We start from the raw sequence: 21,571 nt of genomic DNA, 5'->3' as shown, positions 1-21,571 counted from the left end.
TCAGTGCTATTGCCCAAATCAAATTCAGGCCATTCTAATATTGCTATTAAAAACAACAACAACAACAAAAAACATTGGAAGTGTCAACCACACTTGTTATGTTATGTTACTATGTTATGTTACTTTATGTTACTTTAGTATTTTATTATTTTTAATTCATCAGGTCATTCATTCTGCTATGTAAACCATTTTGTGAACGTTTTTGTGGAAAAGTGGCATATAAATATTCTAAATAATAAAAACATTCAGTAAAATAAAAACAATACAGTACAGTTGTGCCTCAACAACTGTGGGGCTTCCATTCCCAGAATCCTAGGGGATTCCAAAACCAGTAAATAATCAAATCCCGGTCACATCCGAAGGGAGAGATCCATGTAGAGGTGGATTGAGCCATGCTGGGACTCTAAACTATGCCAAGCTTAAGTGGCCCCATCTCATAACATTAACAAAAATCAAAAGGTATACAGGGGGTCCCTATATCCACAGATCCTGTATTTGAATTATTTGATTTTTCTCTGTAAATCGCTTTGTGAAATTTTTTTGTTGAAAAGCGGTATATAAATACTGTTAACAGCAGCAGCAGCAGCAGCAGCAGCAACATCTGTGGATTCATTTATTCACTGATTGAGTCTGCGGGCTCCCTGCAGAGGCACCTCCAGGGCTTTCCCAGGTCTCCCAGTGCCTTATAAGGCATTAAAAACATCACTTCAGGTTTAACAGAGAAACTGGAAGTGACTTTTTTTTACCTTGAGGGCTCGGTTCGAGCTCAGCAGAGGTCACAGACTCTGCTAGGCTCAGAGGACCCTCTGGAGGCGAGGGGAATAGAGCTCCCTTCTTCTCCAGAGGGTGGGGGGAAGGCATTTGGCCATATCCACAGTTTCACTTAACCACGGGGGGTGGTTCTGAAACTGAACCTCAGTGGATATGGGAGCATGCCTGCATTATTTTTACATATAGGAAAAAGATTCATAGTAGTGTGAAGCACCATGAAACCACAGCAAGGGCAAAGGAGGAGGTAGTACGTAGCCCCACCAGTTACTATCTTGATTGCATGCCTCCCCACATTTACATTTTTTAGATAAAACAGCTGACTTTCAATTGAAGCTTTTTAAAACTATAAACAGTGCTCAGAAGGGTGCGTGATCAAGACAGAAAATACAGCATGTACAAAGTGCTGAAGTTCATTTTCCCTCCCCTTTCTTGCCATTTTACACACACTCCTTGGACAGGAGGGAAAAAGGGGGCAGTCAATGCCTGTGATCTGAAGCTGTGCTTTCTCTAGAACAAGTGGCTAGAGCTGTTTCTCAAACTGTGGGTCAGAACCCACCAGGTGGGTCACAAATCAATTTCAGGTGGGTCCCCATTCATTTCAATGCTTTATTTTTAATATATTAGACTTGATGGTATGTGACTGCATTTGGGGAAATGTTACATATCTGTACTTTTAACAGGCTACGCTTTAAACAATTATAGTAAATGGGACTTACTCCTGGATAAGTGTGGGTAAGATTGGAGCCTAGGATTGTTAAAAATTTTCCTGCTTGTTGATGTCACTCCGGTCATGACATCACTCCCGACAGGTCCCGACAGATTCTCATTCTAAAAAGTGGGTCCTAGTGCTAAAAGTTCGGGAACCACTGGGCTAGAGGATTTTCTTCTCTGTTAAATCCCTGAATTTGTACTAAATATAGCCTCTGTGTGTGAGTGGGGGGGGGGGGGGAGAGAGAGTACACAATACTTTTATAATCAGCAAAATCTTCAGTGGGTATGTCTGTCAGTGACAGGATGCAATTTACCATACCTGTAATAGCAAACAAGAAGATCTTGTCAGTTCATAACAATGCTGAAAAGTCAGCATGGGTTGACTGAAAAAAGTATGAAAGGATGGCTCTGAGCTCAAAAGTATAATGGAAATAAACTCAGAAAGAAACCAATAAATTGAACACTATTTGGGGAAAAGAGCAATTAAAAAACAGTTTTTCTTCCTAAATTATTTCCTGGGAAAACATTTGCTTAAAATGATTATTGTGTCTGCTCTTGAATGGTTTCCTTTGGCGCAGTGTTATGTCAGTTTCTCATGAATCACAGAGATGCCTCTTTCCCATGTTTTAGCATGCTAAATGAGAACAGTTATTTACAAACATAGAATCAGGATCTTAGTGACTGAGGAAGTCATCTCTCCTTGGCTTTTAAAAACTCTGCACTTCCTGTAATTAGGATTATCTTGAATATCAATCAATAGAAAAAGAACCGATATGTTAAAGAAAAAAAGAGGCAAAGAAGGAAGGCCCATAGCCAGGGAGACAGACCAGGGACAGACTGCACTTGCTCCCAGTGTGGAAGGGATTGTCACTCCCGAATTGGCCTTTTCAGCCACACTAGACGCTGTTCCAGAACCACCTTTCAGAGCGCGATACTATAGTCTTTCGAGACTGAAGGTTGCCAACAAAAACAATACAAATGGAAGAAGGTGATATCTCAAATATCTTGGCCTAAAGCCATATAAGGCTTTAAAAGTAAAAACCAGCACCTTGAATTGGGCCCAGAAACAAATGGGCAGCCAGTGCAGCCACTGGAGCAGAGGCCCAAACTGCTCAGAGTCAAACTGCTGATCTCCAGCAAGCACACAGGCCGCTGCATTGTGCACTAATTGCAGATTCCGAACCGTCTTCAAGGGCAACCCCATGTAGAGTACATTACAGTAGTCTAGTCTTGATGTCACCGTGGCATGGATTACCGTGGCTAGGTTCACATGATCCAAGTATGGGCACAGCCAGCACACCAACCAAAACTGGGATCTTTAAATAGGGGATTCTAGGACTGAGTGCTCTACCACTGGACTATGGCCCCTTCTGAGTTACTTAGCATATTGTTGTTTTTTCCTCAGTCTCATGTGAAAAACATTTGTCATCCTTAGTAATAGGCTGACTGCTCTGAGGAGAAAGAATAATTTAAAAATCTAAGCAAAAAACACAGAATCCTAAAACTGTACCTTAGTTAAACATTATTTTGAAAGAAATATAATTGTAACAGCCAAGTTCAGAGCATGAAGAGAGATTGTATGGGTTGTATTGTATGGAATCAAGCTTCATCTGCTTTCAGGTGAAATAACTTGCCCCTGAGGTAATTACTATATCCATTATTTCTACTTTTTTAAAGGTGGAAAGTAGCATGAAATCAAACAAAGATTAGAAAAAGCCTAATTATAAAAACACAGCTGTAGCAGGAAATGTGATGCATATTCCTTTTAATCAACAGTAGGAAAACATTTGGAAAGCTTTAGGCTGCAAACTGTGCTCTAGGGCAGTGGTTTTCAAACTCTCAGAGAGAGTTTGAGCTGCAGTAAGTGTGTGTGGGCGTGGGGGGAAGGCAGCGACACGATTTGCTGGATCACGCCACTTTGGAGGGGCGCATGGGCTTGCTGCCACTTACAAGAGCCTGCAGCAGTCTCCCAAGGGTGCAGGGAGTCCACAGGGTGCACCAGCCTCCACAGGGCTCCCCACGCTGCAGTCAGTAAAAATTGCAATCGCAACTACTTCCGGTTTCGCAGACGCAAAACCAGAAGTGGTTGTGATCGCGATTTTGAGGGTCTGCGCAGCATGGGGAGCCCTGCAGAGGCTGGTCCGGGAGCTCCCTGCACCCCCGGGAGGCTGTTGCAGGCACTGGTAAGTGGCAACAAGCCCCTGCACCCCTTCAAAGTGGTGCGATCCAGCGGGTCATGTAACTGTCTTCCCTCCTCCCCGTTCCTTAAGGGGGCAGAGGCCAAGGCTGCCTGGCTGGGATGTTGATGCCCCAGTTTGAGAACCACTGCTCTAGGGTCTAGACCAGGGGTGCTCACACTTTTTTGGCTTGAGAGCTACTTTGAAACCCAGCTAGGCCCGGAGATCTACCAGAGTTTTTTTTACAATGTTCACGCCATCATAACATATAACATTTATGTGTACAATGTATGTTGGTGTACCTTGAGCCCCACTGAGTATAACAGGACTTACTCCTGAGTAGACATGCCTAGGATTAGGCTGTGAGGCTGCAATCCTAGCCACACTTACCTGGGAGTAAGCCCCATTGAGTACAATGGGCCTTACTCCCGGCGTTTCCTCCCAGAGGCACCTGAAGGGGGGGGTCGGCACTCCGCGATCTACTCATTTTGCCTCGCGATCTACCAGTAGATTGCGATCCACCTATTGAGCACCCCTGGTCTAGACCCATTGTAGTTGCTGTGCAGCTCCTGAGTGATATCAATAAGAGCTCTGAATAGGGCAACCTAACATATGCAGAAGTTTTTGATGAGAGCTATGGCAATCAGGTCCGAAGAGCTTGAAGATAAAGTAATTAGTTAACTATAAAGGCAATACATTCTACCCACCAAATTTTCCTTGTTTTTTCTTCCTTCCTTTTTATTTTCTTTTTCTCCTAGTTCACTTTCCATTCTTTCTTTTTGTCTTGTTCGCCTCCTTTGTTATATATTGTATGCCAGTGGTTCTCAAACTTTTTAACACTTAGATCAACTTTTTAAAATGACACTCTCTTGGGTCTACAAACTTTAAAAAAGTGATCTAGAAAGAAATAATATTTATTTACAAGTATTTATTTGCTAAAGAAAAAAAAAAACTCCATCCATTTCTTATAATGAGGCAGCCCTAGTGAATTGTCTTAAGGCATGAGGAGCTTAGTTCTGTGTCCCAGCCTTCATCAGCCCCCACTACCTGTCATTGACAGACTTGGAAAAAAAATACACCAGAAAAAGATCTCAGACAGTTATTTCCCTATATTTACACAAGATCGCAAGCTGCAATAGCTAAATCCTTGCAAACTGCAGGAACTCAGCTCTTTGTAGGGCAGTTAACAGCTATGTAATTTTTTTGCATAGCCTTAGGGCTTGAGGCAATTAGTTATATGATCTTCCCATCAATCATGTTTTCATTGGAGGCTCTGCAGGACCCACCAGAAATTGGATTCTGACCCACAGTTTGAGAAACTGTGGTGTATGCTATCTTGGAAATAACAAAAAAAAATTATTAAAAAAACTAACCTTTAATACTTAGCCTCTGTAGTGCTTTCACATGTACTATTTTGATGTAATCCTTGCAATTATCCGGTAATGTGAGTAGTCCATAGAAGTTTTTATGGGATGCTTTTACAAATAGTGTGGGATGGGTGGGTGTATCATTCAAAATGGAGAAGGGCAGCCCAATCCTGAGCTGCCTGGCTCGCGGGGCTGCAGCGGTGCCAAAAATGGCTACCATTACATCCAGTGCACCCCAGGCAGCCGCCTCCACCTCCTTAGGAGAAGGGGACTTTTGTCCCCTTTCCCTGGATAAAGCAAGTAGCCCCGCTACTGAATTCTATGATGACTCAAGAGTCGGCGTAGAATTCAGAGTCTCTGTGTTGAGCGGACAGCCCAACATGGAGGCTCAGGATCCAGTAGAGCAAAGCTCCACTGGTCCCACCTCCCTCCAACCCCACTCCCTCCCCCCAGAACACCTCCTCCCTGCCCTCTCCTCGCCCTCCCTCCACCTCCTCCCATCCCTATATGACTCCTCCTCTTTTCCCCCCAACGCCCCCACCTACCTCTCCACTGCCTGGCAATCCACGCGACCACCAAGCAGTGGCGCTCCAGTGCTCAACCAGTGCTAGGGCCCACATGCCTTATGGCACTTTTGCGACAGTGCATACCGGTGGTAAGCTGGTGCGCGCTCTTTAGGATTGGGCCCACAGTGCGGACAAAGTATTAAAGTCCCCCTGCATCCTTGCCAAGGTTTTGCATTGAATCCTTGCCCTTCTGCTTGTTATTTTTACCCAAACCTAAGCTCTTCAGACTAGCTCACACATTAATTATAATGTTTCATTTAGCCTTCAATGTCTTAGGCTGCAGTCCTATACACTCTTTTCTGGGGTTAAGTCACACTTGTCACAATGGAATTTACTTCTGACATGTATAGGAATTTACTATTAGTTACTATGTTACACAAAAATAGTGTTTAAAAGAGAGCTTTAGAGACGCTGACACTCTGGAAGGTTGTGTTTAAATGTGTAATTCTAATTCAGGAAGGGAAGGAAAAACTCACTTTTGAATGTATATGGCTATTGGTGGTGGAGCTGGAGTAAAACAATACTACTCATTAGCCCTTGACTGTCACTTAAGTGTGTGACTGACTGGTGCCACAAATGTATCCGCTAAAGTGAGAAAGTTCTTAACATTTTGTACCAGTTTCCTGTTACTCTTTTTGAAAGAGTTGCAGATGTTAAGATGACCCCCAGTAAATACATTATTGGCATCAGCCACTGGTGACACTGTGTCTGCAGATGCTACTGTCAAACTTTAGGGCAGCTTTTCCTCATACTTCTAATGGCCTGCAGGTTATACATACAGGAAGCTGCTCTGCAAAGTTTGCTGGTTTTGGAAAATAGCTTTTAATTTTGTGACAAAGATGAATGAGTCTTAAGGGAGTAGTAACAAGTAACATTTCACTGGAGATATGGAGAGCTGGTGACCCTCATTTAGAACTGCAACCCCTGCCAAAGGAAAAAAAAAAGAGAGAAAAAAGGAAAAGTATTTCTTTTACTGTAGTGAAGGAGGATAACTTTTGGTCTTTCCTTAGATCATATTGCAAAGGAAATGTTAAGTTGTTTTGGTACTTAGGCAAGTTTTTTTTTGTCCTTGGCAATCACAATAGTTGCAGAGGAATTAACATTTTCCGATCCACTTGCAAGCTTTTTCAATTCAAAAGCATTTCTTTTCAGGATAGTTTCATTTTATCAGATGTGACCCTCTTGAACCCTTTGTGCAAATCACTCCTCTTGCTTTTAGTAGGTGAATTAAGACTATCACTGCCAATATTCCATCCATGTTTCCCTTCCTCATAAAAATCTCTTCTCCTTACTCATGAAGATAAATGCACATAATTGGATTGTGTATTACATAAAAGTAATCGTACTGAAATCACTGGGACTTACTTCTAGAGCTGCAATAAGACCTTTTCTGAAAATAGGGTAATGCAATTTTCTGGCTCTTTCCCTCTTAGTCCTCTTCTGTCTACAGGTGATAGCCACAGTGGAGGACTTTAGAGACAGGTTAAATCCTAAAACATTCTTCCAACACTGGTCAGCTGTTACTGATTGTCCAAATCTTTATGTAATAAATAAAACTATCATTATGTCCAGGTTTGCAAACCATTCAAAGATGATCTGAGAAGTAGCCAATGAAACTATGGCTTTTGGCCCTGGCAAAGCATCCAGACTACCCATTTGCCTATTGCTGTGAGCAAGGACTGGGAGAACAGGGTTTTTAAAAAAAAAAAAAAAAAAAAAGCCACCAGCAACAATCAAAATGGTTTTATGAGTTAGTCATTATATCTTGCAAACAAGCCCATGAAAATCTATTACCCAGAAGTTTTTACTAACATATCCATATGCCAATGGGATAAGTTAGAGGTAATGCTGAATTCCAAGTAAGCAGGGATGAAAACAAGTGAAGTAGGGATGAATGGGAAGGGTTGCCAAATCCTGTGCAGCCATTCATTCTACCCTGCATTCTTTTTCATGTGAATCTTATAAGTTCTTTTGTACCCTGCAAGAGTCTTGGAGCCTCACCGAAAGAAAAACAACTGGGGAGAAATTGTTTTGAAGAGAAAACCACAGGTGGAAAATTAAAGCAATTTATTAAAAAAATAGAGAAATTCTGAGTGATGTCTCAGTCCACAGACAGCTACTATGTTTTTCCCAGAAGCCCCCTGGGAATTGTACTATTTAATAATACCAAGGCATTCATGGAGCATTCTGGGGGGAAATTAATGGCATTCGGCATGAGCCATGCTGATACCACTACCAAAGAGGTAGCTGAAAATAAAGGGAAAAGGACACCTGCCTACTGCTATCCAGCAGTAAACTGCCCTTCAAATTTTCTCAGAGTTTATTGACCCCTCCTCAAAATTGTCCCCTTTTTGGCTCATTGAGGATTCAAGCAAGCCAGTAGTTTCTGGCTGATGTGGAATATATCTTGTAGACAGATGTCCTATACAGTAATGATACATGAACTGGTGTTGCATAATGGCTACAGGATGGGCATCAGAACTTCTCTAAAAGTTCCTTGGTTTAAATGCCTCAGCTGTGAACTCACTAAATGGCTTTAGGCAAACCTCTTCCTCTCAATTTCGGCTGCAATATGGGGCAGTTGTTCTTACAGCACAATCCTATACATGTCTTCTCTGAAGTAAGTTCTGTTATGTCCAATGGGGCTTACTCCCAGTAAAGAGTGTATAGGATTGTAACTCTAGGCAGCAATCCTATGCATACTAACCTGATAGTAAGTTCCATTAGAATCAGTGGGGGGTTACTTCTGAGTAGATTTGCATAGGATTGTACTATCAGTCCCCTTGAACACAGTGGGACTTCTGAGTAAACATGTAGAGGATTCTGCTGTCACTTTTCAGGGTTGTAAGGATTACATCAAGCAAATATATGTGAAGCACTCAAAGTGCTACCCAAATGCCAAGTGTTGTTATTACATAAAGACGTAGGTCACAATTCAACACTGTATTAAGCCCCTTGGTTTCAGTGAGTTTAAGTGAACTCTAACTCTCTGTTGGATTATGACCTTAGTTAAATTTGCTAAACATTTACTGTGATTTAGGTTTCTTTTATTATCCTTTTGCAGATACACTTCGCCCATTTGTAAAACTGTACAGAGATATACCAGAAACTATACACATGATTGACGGACAACCGCTTATAATACCATGCAGAGTTACTGCACCAAATATGATTGTTACATTAAAAAAGGTACCTGGATATACTTTTTGCCTTTCAAAATGTTCATTGCATGCTGTCTCTACTGTACAGTGTTCAATTTAATAATGCCTTTATTTTGACAAATGGAGTCTGCTTTGAAAGAACCTTTTTTTTGTTGTTGTTAAAAATGTTGCTTTTCTACAAAAAGGTTAGAAAGGAATTTACCTAGCAAAAGAAATGAAGAGATGGTTCCCTGTTCAAAAGGGGTTTACAGTCTTGAAAAGAAAGATACAAGATAGACACCAACAATAGCAGTGCTTGCCTATCATGGTGAAATATGAAAAATTCTGCTTGTACAGTAATAGAGTTGTCTCCACTGGTCATGGGAAAAACTGGCAAACCAAGCTTTCTGGAATGTTCAATTAGCCTCAATAAATCAAAATTTCTTTTTCCCACATCTTGACCTCTGAAGGTAGAAGAGCAGCATAGAGCCACTAGGTCTGCATCCTGTGCTGACAGGAAGCTAGAAAACAGGGCTTCATGTTTTGTGCACCATCATGGAATTGTCTCTAGTGGTATAGAAAAACAGCCTAAGAGGAGAGTGGAAAACACACAATATCCATGAAGTCTGTTTCAGTTTACTTCACAGTATCAGTTATATCTAGGCTCAGTATATACTGCTCAGGAGCACTGAGAAATAACAGCCCAATAGTGCACTGCAATTAGTGTGAGCTCTTACTGCTTTAAGACAGAAGCAAGTAAACCTGCAGTCTGGCCTGACCTGTCACTCATGACTCTACCAACCATCTGCTGAAGTTGCCACAGATTCTGTGCCTGCTGCTTCCACTTCATTCTCCTAAACAACCTTTCTATCACCTATCACTTCAACTTTCCTCCCTAATGTCTCTTATAGGTAGTTCTGATGGAGCCACCTGCCTGGATATTTAACAAGTCTTTAAAAATGTATTTTTGAGGAACAGATGAGTTTGAAAACTAGAAACCTATAGCCATCCATCTGGATGTCTAATTACATCATTTTTTATTTTGGCCACAATCCATTCTTCATTACTAGGTGTATGACTAGGGAATGACATGCATCTAACAGTGCTCTTCATAGTATCTGTGCACAGAGCAGAGCTTGTCTGAAGATTTTTTTTTTACTCTCTGAGCAACTGAGTACTCTCTTGATAAGAGTAAGGCAAACATTTTGTCTGTTTAGTTCGTGTCTTTCTGTTGGATTTTATTTTTACATATTAATGTTTTTTCCAGAATATTCATCTTCAGAAAAAAATTCATTAGGAATTTTTTGTACTGCTCACTCATATTCTTACAGAGGGGCATTTTTTCAAGATGCTTGATCTCAGAGTGCAGGCTGGAGGCTGCAGCCTGGAGGAGGGTGGTAGGAGAAGTCTGTTCCATTTATTGTTCTCTGGATCCAAGTCTGTGAGCTTTTAGTATTGCTTTGCTCATGTGTCTGATTAAGAATGGGTGAGTTAGAAAGTTTGTAATACTGTAAATTAAGGAAAAGTCCATTAAAATATATTGACTTACTATTTTTCTCCAAGACTAGTTCAGTTATTGGTACTGATGGGCAGCAGAGGACCTCCCATAGATGAGATAGGGCAAAAGCCCCAGGCACTGGCCACTAGGATCCCGCAGAAGCCCCTCTGAGGCTCCCGATGGGTGTGGAAACTGTGCTTCCAGTTTTCCAGCAGCACAGTTTAAAGCGTTGGGGAACCTCACAGAGGTTTTCCCGTTGCAGCTATATAGGTCGTGCGAGGCTCCGTAAGCCTCAGGTGAGTGTGGGTGGGTGGGTTTTTGAGCGAGGGGGGCAGTGACAGCCCATGGGGGTGTCATCGCAGACCTTTGCCCCAGGGGCAGGGCTGGGAAGGTCCACTGCTGCTGATGGGCATTAACTCATTTCTGCCCAGCCCACAGGTGTACACATTTGATCCCTGTTGTGTATATACAACGTTGGACAGAAATGGCTTATAATCAGGGAATGTTAGCCATGCTTAAGTGATTGATTTCAGCTAGATGTAAGCTTAAACAATTTCTGCCCAATGTTGCATATATGCAACAGGGACGAAATGTGTACACCTCTGGGCCGGGCAAAAATGGGCTAAGAACATAAAAAGAGCCCCCTGCTGGATCAGGCTCAGGGCCCATCTAGTTCAGCTTCTTGTATCTCACAGCGGCCCACCAGATACCCCAGGAAGCACATACAAGACAACAAGATAGTTACATCTCACTGCCACCTCCCTGCATTTAGCATTCTATTTATGCTCACACACCCCCAGTGAAGACACCAGATTTCAATTGGGTTTAATTTCTGCTACTTTATTAAACACAGTGACCAATTTTTAATGCATGAAACCTACTGAATATACATTCCCTTCCTCACCAGTCTGGGGTAGGTGAAAAGACCGCCATCCACATCCAATTTGGATGACAGAAAAAAATTCCTACCCGGCCCTCATAATGAGCGACTAGCTAATCTCAAACTCTACATACCCACCGTCGTTTGTAAGCTGTGATGGAGTTTTCCTCCAGAACTCTGTTAACTTTAATTAAATTGCACCCAGTTCCAGCCCCTCATGGAACAGATGATGTGGGTTGACGTGCATTAAGCATTGGGTGGCAGGGAGAGTGGCAGAAGTGCCCCTCACCCCAAGCCTGCTGTTACCTCCTTCCAGCCCACCATGAATGGAAACTACACATTCTGCTTCCCTGCCACTCACTGTGCTCCTCCTCGCATGGTCTCTTTAAATAAAACTCATAGTGTGAGCCATGTTAAAAAGTGTTGTGTGGGAAGGAGTGAGGTAAGGGGCTGGATTCTTCTGTGCAGGTTTTGGGGGCTGGTGCACAAAGTGGTGGCAGAAGCAGGGCAAATTGGGATGTCCCTGATTTCACCCTTTATCACTCAAAGAGAACGACAGCCCAAACCTAGCATTTCACCAACAGATATGCCAATTGCAAAAGCCTCTCCAGCATTGCGCAAAGTTGTGGCTACAGGGGTGGGGAGGAGGGCAGATTGGGTTCCGGGGGCAGATTCAGTGGCAGCAGTGCCCACCGAATCCAAACCCCTTCCTGGACCTGATCCCCTGACCTGGGTCCATGTGGACTTGCGCCAGTAATTTCTCTGGTGCAGGTCTGAGTAGACCCAACCCAGCCTTGGAAGCTTATCCCTGACTAAAGAAACAAAAGTTCCTTTGCCCAGAGGAGTCCTCCAGGACTTCCTGCCCCGCAGGATGTACTGCATGCTCCGGTGGCGTGGCCATATCAGCAGGGTGGGGGGAGGGATAGGATTGGGCTATGAAAGGTATGTGTTAAATTCACATGATACTTTACACCCATTGCATTCATGATTAAAGCTAAGCAAGTACAGACAGTTGCATTATAAAATAAATATATCCCGTACTCTCTATAGCTATCCACGGTTTTGGTGTGAACATCATAGCAGGCAGAATCTCCTGAACCAGCAGTTTATGCATGCTACTTATTGTCAGCCTCTGTATATGTAATATGAAACAATTAAGGGAGCAAGAAAGGGACATGTTTATATCTGGCAGCTGTAACCAAAACAGAATCCTTAGAATACACTATGCAATCTCAGCCAGCAGCAATAAAATAACAGAGAGTATTTGTATGTATAGGGCACACTCTTCCCATTATTTCAATAACTGTTATGACTTCTTAGCAGATGCAGTAAAGATAAGAATGTATATTCTGCTGTGTCACTGTGGTGTTAGCTGATTGTCGCTCATTCTATTAAAATGTATTTTCTGTCTGACATAATTGAATGGCATGAGGGGAGTTGACTTCCTAGGTAGCTCTGAGCGTGTGATCACTATGCACAATGAAGTCTGGCACTTTAAAAGCCTTTGCTTTCTCAGCACATACTTCTAGGTTTGACTATAGAAGAATTATCTAAATCAGAAGGTCTCATTTAAAGGAAGAAAAGGGACATGGATTCAGTGTAAAGCTAATGCTCAAAACAGCTGGAAGGGCAGAAGAGGAAATAGGTGGAGCCTGTAAAAAGCAAAAATGTTTCGAGACTAGGCTCTCATCCTTGCTAGGTGTGATACTGGACATCTAATTCCAGCAGTGTTACACACACATCTCTCCTCTTCTGCCTCTGTAATGAGGTAACACTCACGGTGTCTTCTCTCTGCTCTTTTCATTTTCATAACAGGAGGCAATGAAAAATGTAAGGCTGACACAATCCTGAGTGGCACTGTCCATCTATAGTTAGTGCTGGATCTGGACATACATTCCTCAAATTTCTCTCCCCTTTCCAGGAAGTCTGGGAATGTGAAGGGGAGCTGGAAGGAGGCAGAAGCAGAGCCAGCACTAAATGCAGTTGAAAAATGTTGCTTAACTCCTCTATGTTCACTTGTGGAGGCATTTTGGAGTTTAAAAAATATCCTATTTTAAATTATTCGTTCATGGGAGAAAAAGAATAAAATAAAAATAATTTGTGGTTTTTACATTTAGATTCCAGGAGGGATCTTCATTCCTGATGGAAAAACAATCATCTGGGATAGCACAAAGGGCTTTGTAATACCAAATGCAACATACAAATACATAGGTCTTCTCAGCTGTGAAACATTCATTGATGGGCATGAGTTTAGCACTAAATACCTGACATACAGATTGAGTAAGTATGTTTTGATTCTTCATTTGTTTCATTTGTGTAACTGTTTAATCATGTGACTCACTTGCCTTTCTTGCTTCTCTATGTAGCCAATGAAATCCTTAGTGTCCAATTAAATACTTCAAGACTGGTCAAGTTACTAAAAGGAGACAACCTAATTCTTAACTGTACAGTCACTGCAGCCTGGAACACAAGAGTGCAAATGACATGGGGTTATCCTGGTGAGGTGGGTGCTTTTTTTCTCCTCCCTAAAAAAATTGCATTTTACTAATGACAAACACCCTAGTAAAAATAGCATTTTACTAATAACAAATTCCCTACCTCTATTAGGGAATTTTGTTTAAATGAGTTTCTCATATTTAACATTGCATTGTGGTGATTCTTGTCTGATGAATTCCTCCCCCCACATATTTATTGCTTCATTGAATGAGAAAGCTTTTACGCAATGCGCTTGCATAGATTTCATAATGATGATTAATAAAATGTCAACCATGGAAACTTCTTGGATTTAGTGATGAGCTAGTGTTGCCCAGCATTGCCTAAAAATTCCCTTTTGTAGTAAAAATGTTAGACTACCTTTCTTGAAAGAACTGTCATGCTCCCAATTCAACTCTAGAAAAGATACTTCAATTCCTTTCATAAGCCTGTTTGTAATCAGTTTATTTTAGCAGTAGCATAAATCAATGTTTCTCAAACTGTGGGTCAGGACCCACTAGTCGGGACCCACTAGTATTGGGTCAGGACCCACTACTAAAGTAGTTAATAGCATTAATTTATGGTATTTTTGTCCTTTATAGCATTGTGGGCCCCTTTCAGGAACTATCTTTCTTGATCTGCTGTGACCTTCTGATCAGCAATCTCCTTTTGTATTCATACAGTGTTCAGCACAATGGGACCCTCTCACTATCATCATATTATTATTGTTATTGTTACATCATCTCTGTGCATGAAACTTTACATAGAATGAGAAGATGGTTCCTTGTCCCAAAAGGGTTCATAGGGTCCTTAGGCTGCAATCCTACTTGCTTGATGGTAAATCCCACTGAAGTCAATGGGGCTTACATCCAAGTAGACTTGCAATGGATTGCATGTTAAACTGTTATCACTGCATAGACCACAAATAGTTATTGCTGGTGCTAATAGATTTTCTTCCATGTTAACATTTTTCTCCTGTCTAGACAAGTGAAAGAGCCACAGTAACTTCAGTCATTATGCAGAGGAATAATGAACCCAATGTATTCTACAGTATTCTTGTTGTTGATAAAGTACGTGATATTGATAAAGGACAATACACTTGTAATGTGAAAAGTGGCCCATCTATGAGATCAGTTAATACAACTGTTCATATTTATGGTAAGAAATGCTACAAGTATATAAAATGTGTGTACAAAAGTCTAATAATCATTTCCAAATGCAACAACTGTGAAATATGGTTCCCTATGAATATATTACAGGGGTTAACTATGGATTGAATTGCATTAAGCTTGCTAAGTCCACTAATGGGAACTTCCCTCCTGTAGAAAATAACCACAGCAGGGCTGATCTGGAATAGGACTGTGGCAGTCACAGAAGGTCAGGCCACTCTTACTTCATGCCATGACCAATTCCGCATGTCAATGCCACATGGTTGGGTAGACATCAAGAAGCCTGGTAGACCTGGGCTCCAAAAGACTATTCTGGCTAGCACCCTCCCCCTGCCCTATTTTGCCTCCCATTCTGCCTACCCCATTGCTCCCTCCCCCTTTGGGAAGGGGCCCAAAAAACCTCTGTACCCCCTGATAAAATTTCTCTCAGAGGCCCTGACTGGCCCACAATATACTGCTTGAAACAGCTCACTTCATCTTACCATGTCAGAGACTGGTTCCGTGCCTACTGGAATAAAAAGAGAGCTACCTATATCTTGCTGATATAGGTAATTAACTGTAAGTCTCATTGCAGCTTTTGGGAAAACAGTGTAGGAAGAAAACATTAAAGACCCTTGGAAACAGCTATAGTTGGAGATGGAATTGTTTGGAGGTTTAGACTTTTGCAGAGGAAACTGGCAATACTCAGTGGACATATTTTGCTTTACATTCAAGGACAACCATCCATAGACTGGAAGTTTGCTGTTATCTAGTGAAAACTCATCACATGGTACAAACCACCAAGTAGAATTATTTAAACTGACCTCAACATGGTGGTTGTAATTCTCAACCACAGAATCTGTTCCCTTCTTCAAGCTGTCCCCAGCTAAATTATCTCTCCTCATTAATCCTATTTGGGTATTGATAGCTATTCTAAAATACCACACCTAATGTAGTCAGTTCCTTTCTTCTCAGGCCTCTGGACCTTTAGCTCCTATGGCACTGAATAATGGTATATCCATTCAGAAATTATTTGTGTAAGTGACACAAGAGGTTGCTATTTTGATGATCAGATGACTTTTAATTATGCATCATGTTGCCTATGTAATTTATCCTTGATTAGAACGATTATTTTAAAACATACCATTTTCTCTTTTAAGGCAAACCATTCATTACTTTGAAACATCGAAGAAAAAATGTGCTAGATGTTATATCTGGCAAGAAGTCCTATCGACTTTCTATGAAAGTGAAAGCATTTCCTGCACCAGATGTCATATGGTAGGATTACAAAAAGAAGCTCCTTATTTGAATAGAAGGATATTTGTTCAAGATTAAATATTTCATATGCAAGGAGACAGTTGAATAAAGATGTCCTGAAATGGCAATTAAAGGGATAATGTGTTATGTTTCACTACATGTTTTATTCACCATTAGAACACTGAAAGTGATAGAACCAACCTTCTGTTGAGGGACAAGGAGTTCCAAAACTTGCATGCCACTGCAAAGAAATCTCTCTGATGTTATTGTCAAATGCATGTTTGCCCATAGTGGAATATACAAGAAGGGCCTCTCAGTTGATTTCAGGGAATAGTCAGTTTCATACAGAAGGGGGTAGTCCTTCAAAATCTCTTGTCCCAAGCCATTCAGGGATTTAAAGGTTGAAGACCATGTTTATATTCCACCTTTTTCCCCAAGACAGTGTATAAAAATTCATAGAAACAATAAAAGCAAACAAGGTTACTGATTCTGTTATAGGGACATACAGTGTTACCTACGTTATATCCTGTAAAGTTACAAGAATATAGGAATCACACTGCTGAAGTAGACTATTCTAGCATAATCCTATGCATGTCTACTCAATAGTAAGTCTCATTAGAAACAACAAAACTTACTCCAAAGAAAGTGTGTATAGGATTGCCAGCCTAAACCATCACTTTTGAAAAAGGAGTTCAACATTTAAATGCTCTCAAAGAGCATTCAAGATATTAGATGTAGGTATTTAAGACAAATTTTAAAAAAACAAGCAAAAAGATGAACTCTTTTGAGTTCAATATTCAGAGCTGGAGTTTACTGCGAACCTTGGAGTTCATTAAAAAAAAATCACTCACAGGGATACAGAGTGGAGGCAGAAAAGGTTGCCTTCTGTGGAATCTATTGCTTGAACTGTCAGCTTCAAATTATTTTATAATAAAACCAGCCCTGTTTGTGAAATGTCAACTTTTTGTTCTGAGACCAACAGGGGAAAGAGAAGTTAATTTAGATTTCATTTGCATTAAACTAACAAAATATTTAAAATCCTTGACTTCAATCAGTTGATTGATTTTTGTCTTGTGTTATTTCAAGGCTTTAATGTATCTGCACACAGATATTTTCATACAGAACAACTCAATTAACCCTGCTTAAAAGATTGAAGGCCAGAAAATGTGTCTTTAAATATTATTATCCAATCTAGTCAATATTTTACTAACATGCTAGGTTGTTTTTTCTGTGCTGTTCTGTGCAACCTATACGAACACAACATATTCTATTTCTAAACAGGGCAATTGGAGATGAAGTATATGTTATATGAGATCAAGTATATGGAGATCAAGTATGGAGTAACAAATATAAGACTAGTAATAAACAGTGTAAAGTTATATATAGCTTATGCAAAATGTGGAACCAGAGCCAAAACTGAGTGGAGAGATACTGTGTTCTACCTACTTTCTATTAGGGCTGACCCTTGCACATAATGAGAAACAAATGACTTCTTCCATTCCATGCCCCCATCTAATCTCACAGATGTTGCTTAAAAAGTGTGAAACATGACATAATCACATCCACTGTTTTCCTGCCCCATTTCACTGGCTGCCACAAAGGAGATGAGGAAATGCTGAATACAATTATGTCACCTCACATATTTCTTTTACCAAATGTTACTAGGGAGATGTGGGGATGAATGTGGATTGGCACCAGTCAGGCATCCCCAAAATTTGTAGTTAGACCTCTATATGACAAATTTGAACATCATTGAAGGGCTGGGAATTTAGTTTTCATATACAGTTGTTTTTTTTTTAAATTCAGGAGGCAAGATTTGATTCTCTGATGTCTTACATCTTGGTTTGACACTTTCTGTGGTATGTAGACAGGAAAACTGTGACACTGTAAATAATTTTTTATTCTGGTTATTGTTTGACAGGCTGAAGGATGGTTTACCTGCTGCTGAAATGTGTGCTCGGTATATAATTAAAGGTTATTCATTAATCATAAAGCATGTTACTGAAGAAGATGCAGGAAATTATACTATACTGTTAAGCACAGGACAGTGGAACTTGCATAAAAACTTAACAGTTAGACTCCGAATAAATGGTGAGTTGGCAACATGATTGACATTTTAAGAGGATATTCTTAATGGACTTGTTTCATTTTGGCAAAAGCATCAATTCCCACAAGCTTTTCAGAACAATAAGTGCACATTATTTTAGTTTGAGTTCTTACTGTATTCCTCCTTTGTACAGTGAAGCCTCAGATTTATGAAAAAGTTTCATCACTTCCTGATCCTAATCTTCATCAGCTTGGCAGCAAGCAAATCCTGACTTGCACTGTTTATGGGATTCCTCAACCTACCATCAAGTGGATCTGGCATCCTTGTCAACAGAACCATTCTAGAACAAGGTAAGTCCTTTTATTTTCTTGTTTCTAACATCTGCCTCAGCACTAACCTCAAGTGTTGTCATTAAGAAGTCTATTTCATCAGGTATGTCAAGATATCAAAATTAGTGTTTGTTAGAAGATATAAATAGTTCTTCAAATTCATTATATTTGCATTTGTGGAAGGGAATGGAGCAACAACAGCATTCTGGTTTATCTTTTCTGGAGATGCGAAGTTTCCTCAGTACAGCCCAAGAGCTCTGGGGAGGCTTGGAGGTCCCTTGGGACAAACAAATTCAACAACCCAGGCTTTAGTGACATGTTGCTGGGAAGATAGTCTTCATTCACTTCAGTAGCACCATGTGAAGGTGTTAGTGCAAAGAGTAGGATCCTACCATGTTCTGCTCCTGTATGGAAGGTTTAGAATTGTCGCATCACTTCTGTTTAGAGGCAAAGCTACTTGCACCAGATTAGTTAATTTCCCCTTTGCACTTCCTTTAGCCTTTAGCAACGTTGGTGCCTATTCCAGATTTAAAGCTGGCTCCTGCTTTCATCTGGGGCACAGAAATGAATAATTTCCTATAAAATTAAGATGGGTATACCAGAAGGAGAGATGGAGGAATGTGCCCATATGGGCCTAGGAAGTAGGTAGGAGGAGGTTTCTGAACAGAGGGTGATGCCCTAAACATTCAGAAAAATAGTACTGTTTCTTTAAAAACAGTCACATCCACCACAACCCATCTCATGTGTAAAGAGGAGGGTTGTGCAAGTGCTCAGGCCTCCATAAAATCTGAGAAACAAATAAAAGGAAAGCTCTTGGCTGCCTGTGTATACACGTTTTCAGGTGAGCCTACTCTACTGTCCTCAAGTTATAGCCCTTAAACTGCTCTGGGGAGTTCCTGGTTGCAGGGGGAGGAGGAACTGGGATTTTCCTTAAAATGTAACAGAGGAGAACAGAAAGTAAGAAGAGAAATATTTGGGGAAGAAGTTGAATATGGAGTGAGTGGTTTAAGGGGGAGAGGGCTGAGCAAGAGAAAGTGAAAACCCAACCCAAATATCTTTAGAGCTATGGGGGAAATATTCCTTATGGTTTATAGAGCTGCAAGGAGGAATTGGTCCTGGAGGCTGTGTGTGCTGTAAACTAAATTCTCTTCCCCACTCCTGAGATGGCAGCGGTGGCCAAAAGGCAGAGCAAATAAGCTTTCACCAACATCTGTGTAGTAATGGGGGCTTGGAGCAGTTTTGATTCAGCCATGGAGTGCTAGTTCTGTGCTGAGTGAAACACATTATTAAACTGAAGTCATTATTACATGCATAAGGCAGTGCTTGAAACAATTTTCTGTCGGCAGACTTAAGGCAGTTTTCAGAACCTGTGTTGTGTGTACACACCTTCTAGTCTAGAATGTGTCATTTGTGAACATGGTTTATGCATTACAAATAGTATCAAAGAATCACTTGAAAAACCAAACATATGATCCAGCCAATGGAGTTTTTTCATTCAAATTACAAAGGCAAGAAATGCAAAAAATTCTGTTAAAATGTTGGTTGTGAAAATACTTTAGACACTGCTGGCCCAGTCATGAGAGGCAGCAGCAGATTTCAATTGGTCTGAGGGGGTGGTAGTTTTGGTTGTTCTTTGCCCCAAGTCTGCAACTACCATCTTCCTCCAGCGTGCCACTGATACAAGTTGCAATTATCATTCCCCTACTTATTTTGTTCCTAGTGTAGTTTCCTTAAAGCTGTGCAGGACTTCTGGCTTTATTTACAGGGACAGCTTGAACGAAGGAAACATCCAAATCTAGGAATGCCTTCATTCTTGTTGTCCCTATAACTAAAATTGGGTCACACCACCCCTGAGGTCAGGCTAAGTTGTTCCAACATCTTCAACATCCACTTTCTATAGCGGATTTCATTGCTGAGTCCTCAGCCTCTTGAACTACTTTGCCACAGAGGCTGTCTTATGGCATAATCAGAAAAAACGAACTACTTTCTTCAACCCAGTAACACGAATAATTTCCCCTCTTGGCATTCAACCAGTCGGAGACTTTATCTCCCAGCAATAAGATTTTTTTCCCTTTAGCTATAAAAAAATCAATTCTTTTTTTGCAGCTTTGCTAAACATAAAGGAAATGTCATATGAGTCATCACTGAGACTATGCAAAAGTCTCTGCTAACTTGGGACAAGTTTTCCTGTTGTAGTGCTTTAATTTCCAGAAACAGTTACATGTTTATCTCTTGTAAATCTTTAATATATGATATTGTACATGCTGCTTATATCAGTGAGGACTTCTTTGAAAAGTGTGCATGACATCTTGGTAACATTTGTCAGTGTGACCCTTTCAGCCAGAAAGTTTTCAGGCACAAGCTCAATTACAATGAACAGCAGCTGTGTTCAGTAACAATTGTACCAAGCCTTTTCATTTTTGTGAGACTCACCCAGGATAATTTCTTGATTGATTTTGCCCTTTATGATAGAAAAGCAAAAGCACCTGGAATTTTAGCACTGATTCTGCTTTGTCTGAACTAAACAGGCAAGTTTTCACCAACCAGATGTCAGCCAGTCTAACTGCAATTTTTCACTGGTTATGGTAGTGCAATATTAAAGAAAAGACTGAATAGTAGAATCATTGGTGCTTTTGGATGCCCAGTCAGTAGGCATGCCAACTGCTGTGCCAATTGCAGCCTTACCTGAATTGATCAGACCTGATTGCAGTGGTTCACACACGGATTTATCAAGCCTCAGGTGTTCTGTGTGGAGTTATCCTTTAAGACTTTTGGTGCAGAATGCTAACAGCCCACATGGTTTTGCAGGCTCAAGACCAGCCTTTCCTTTGCTGCCACTGCTGCATCACATACATGAAACAGCAAGCAGTGGAGGGAGCCCTTGGACCACAGCTCTTGCGAGAGGTCAAACAGTTGCCCTCACACTGAGAGCAGTTGCGTCAGGCCAGCATGGGCTCCAGCAAGTCTCCAGAGGGCCAGAGGCTCATTGGAGACTGGGGGCTCCCCACAAGCCAGATTGGGAGTCCCTGAGGGCCACAAGTGGCCCCCGGTCCAGGGTTTGGGCACCCCTGGATTATGCTGTTAGTTTACACACATGTGACTAATATAATCGCCTAAACTTCCCTGTTTATCCATCCATCCCCTCCCCCCTCCATCTTCCATGTGTCAACATACTAATTGTAAACTCTTTTATTTCACTCTGTTTAAA

At 41.0% G+C, this 21,571-nt stretch overlaps 1 protein-coding gene across 1 annotated transcript in view; it reads left to right on the top strand.

Moving 5' to 3' along the window:
- Positions 1–21,571, top strand: part of FLT1 (fms related receptor tyrosine kinase 1) — a 119,038-nt gene that overhangs the window by 18,970 nt on the left and 78,497 nt on the right. Inside the window, exons 4-10 of the mRNA XM_066618847.1 lie at positions 8,657–8,781; positions 13,228–13,390; positions 13,477–13,613; positions 14,566–14,740; positions 15,891–16,008; positions 17,909–18,078; positions 18,228–18,384. Of these exons, the coding sequence (XP_066474944.1) occupies positions 8,657–8,781; positions 13,228–13,390; positions 13,477–13,613; positions 14,566–14,740; positions 15,891–16,008; positions 17,909–18,078; positions 18,228–18,384 (1,045 nt within the window). The remainder of the gene's footprint in view (positions 1–8,656; positions 8,782–13,227; positions 13,391–13,476; positions 13,614–14,565; positions 14,741–15,890; positions 16,009–17,908; positions 18,079–18,227; positions 18,385–21,571) is intronic.

The sequence above is a fragment of the Tiliqua scincoides genome, chromosome 3 (genome assembly GCF_035046505.1).
Source record: "Tiliqua scincoides isolate rTilSci1 chromosome 3, rTilSci1.hap2, whole genome shotgun sequence".
Taxonomy (NCBI): Eukaryota; Metazoa; Chordata; class Lepidosauria; order Squamata; family Scincidae; genus Tiliqua; species Tiliqua scincoides.
This window is presented reverse-complemented; position numbering and strand designations above follow the sequence as displayed.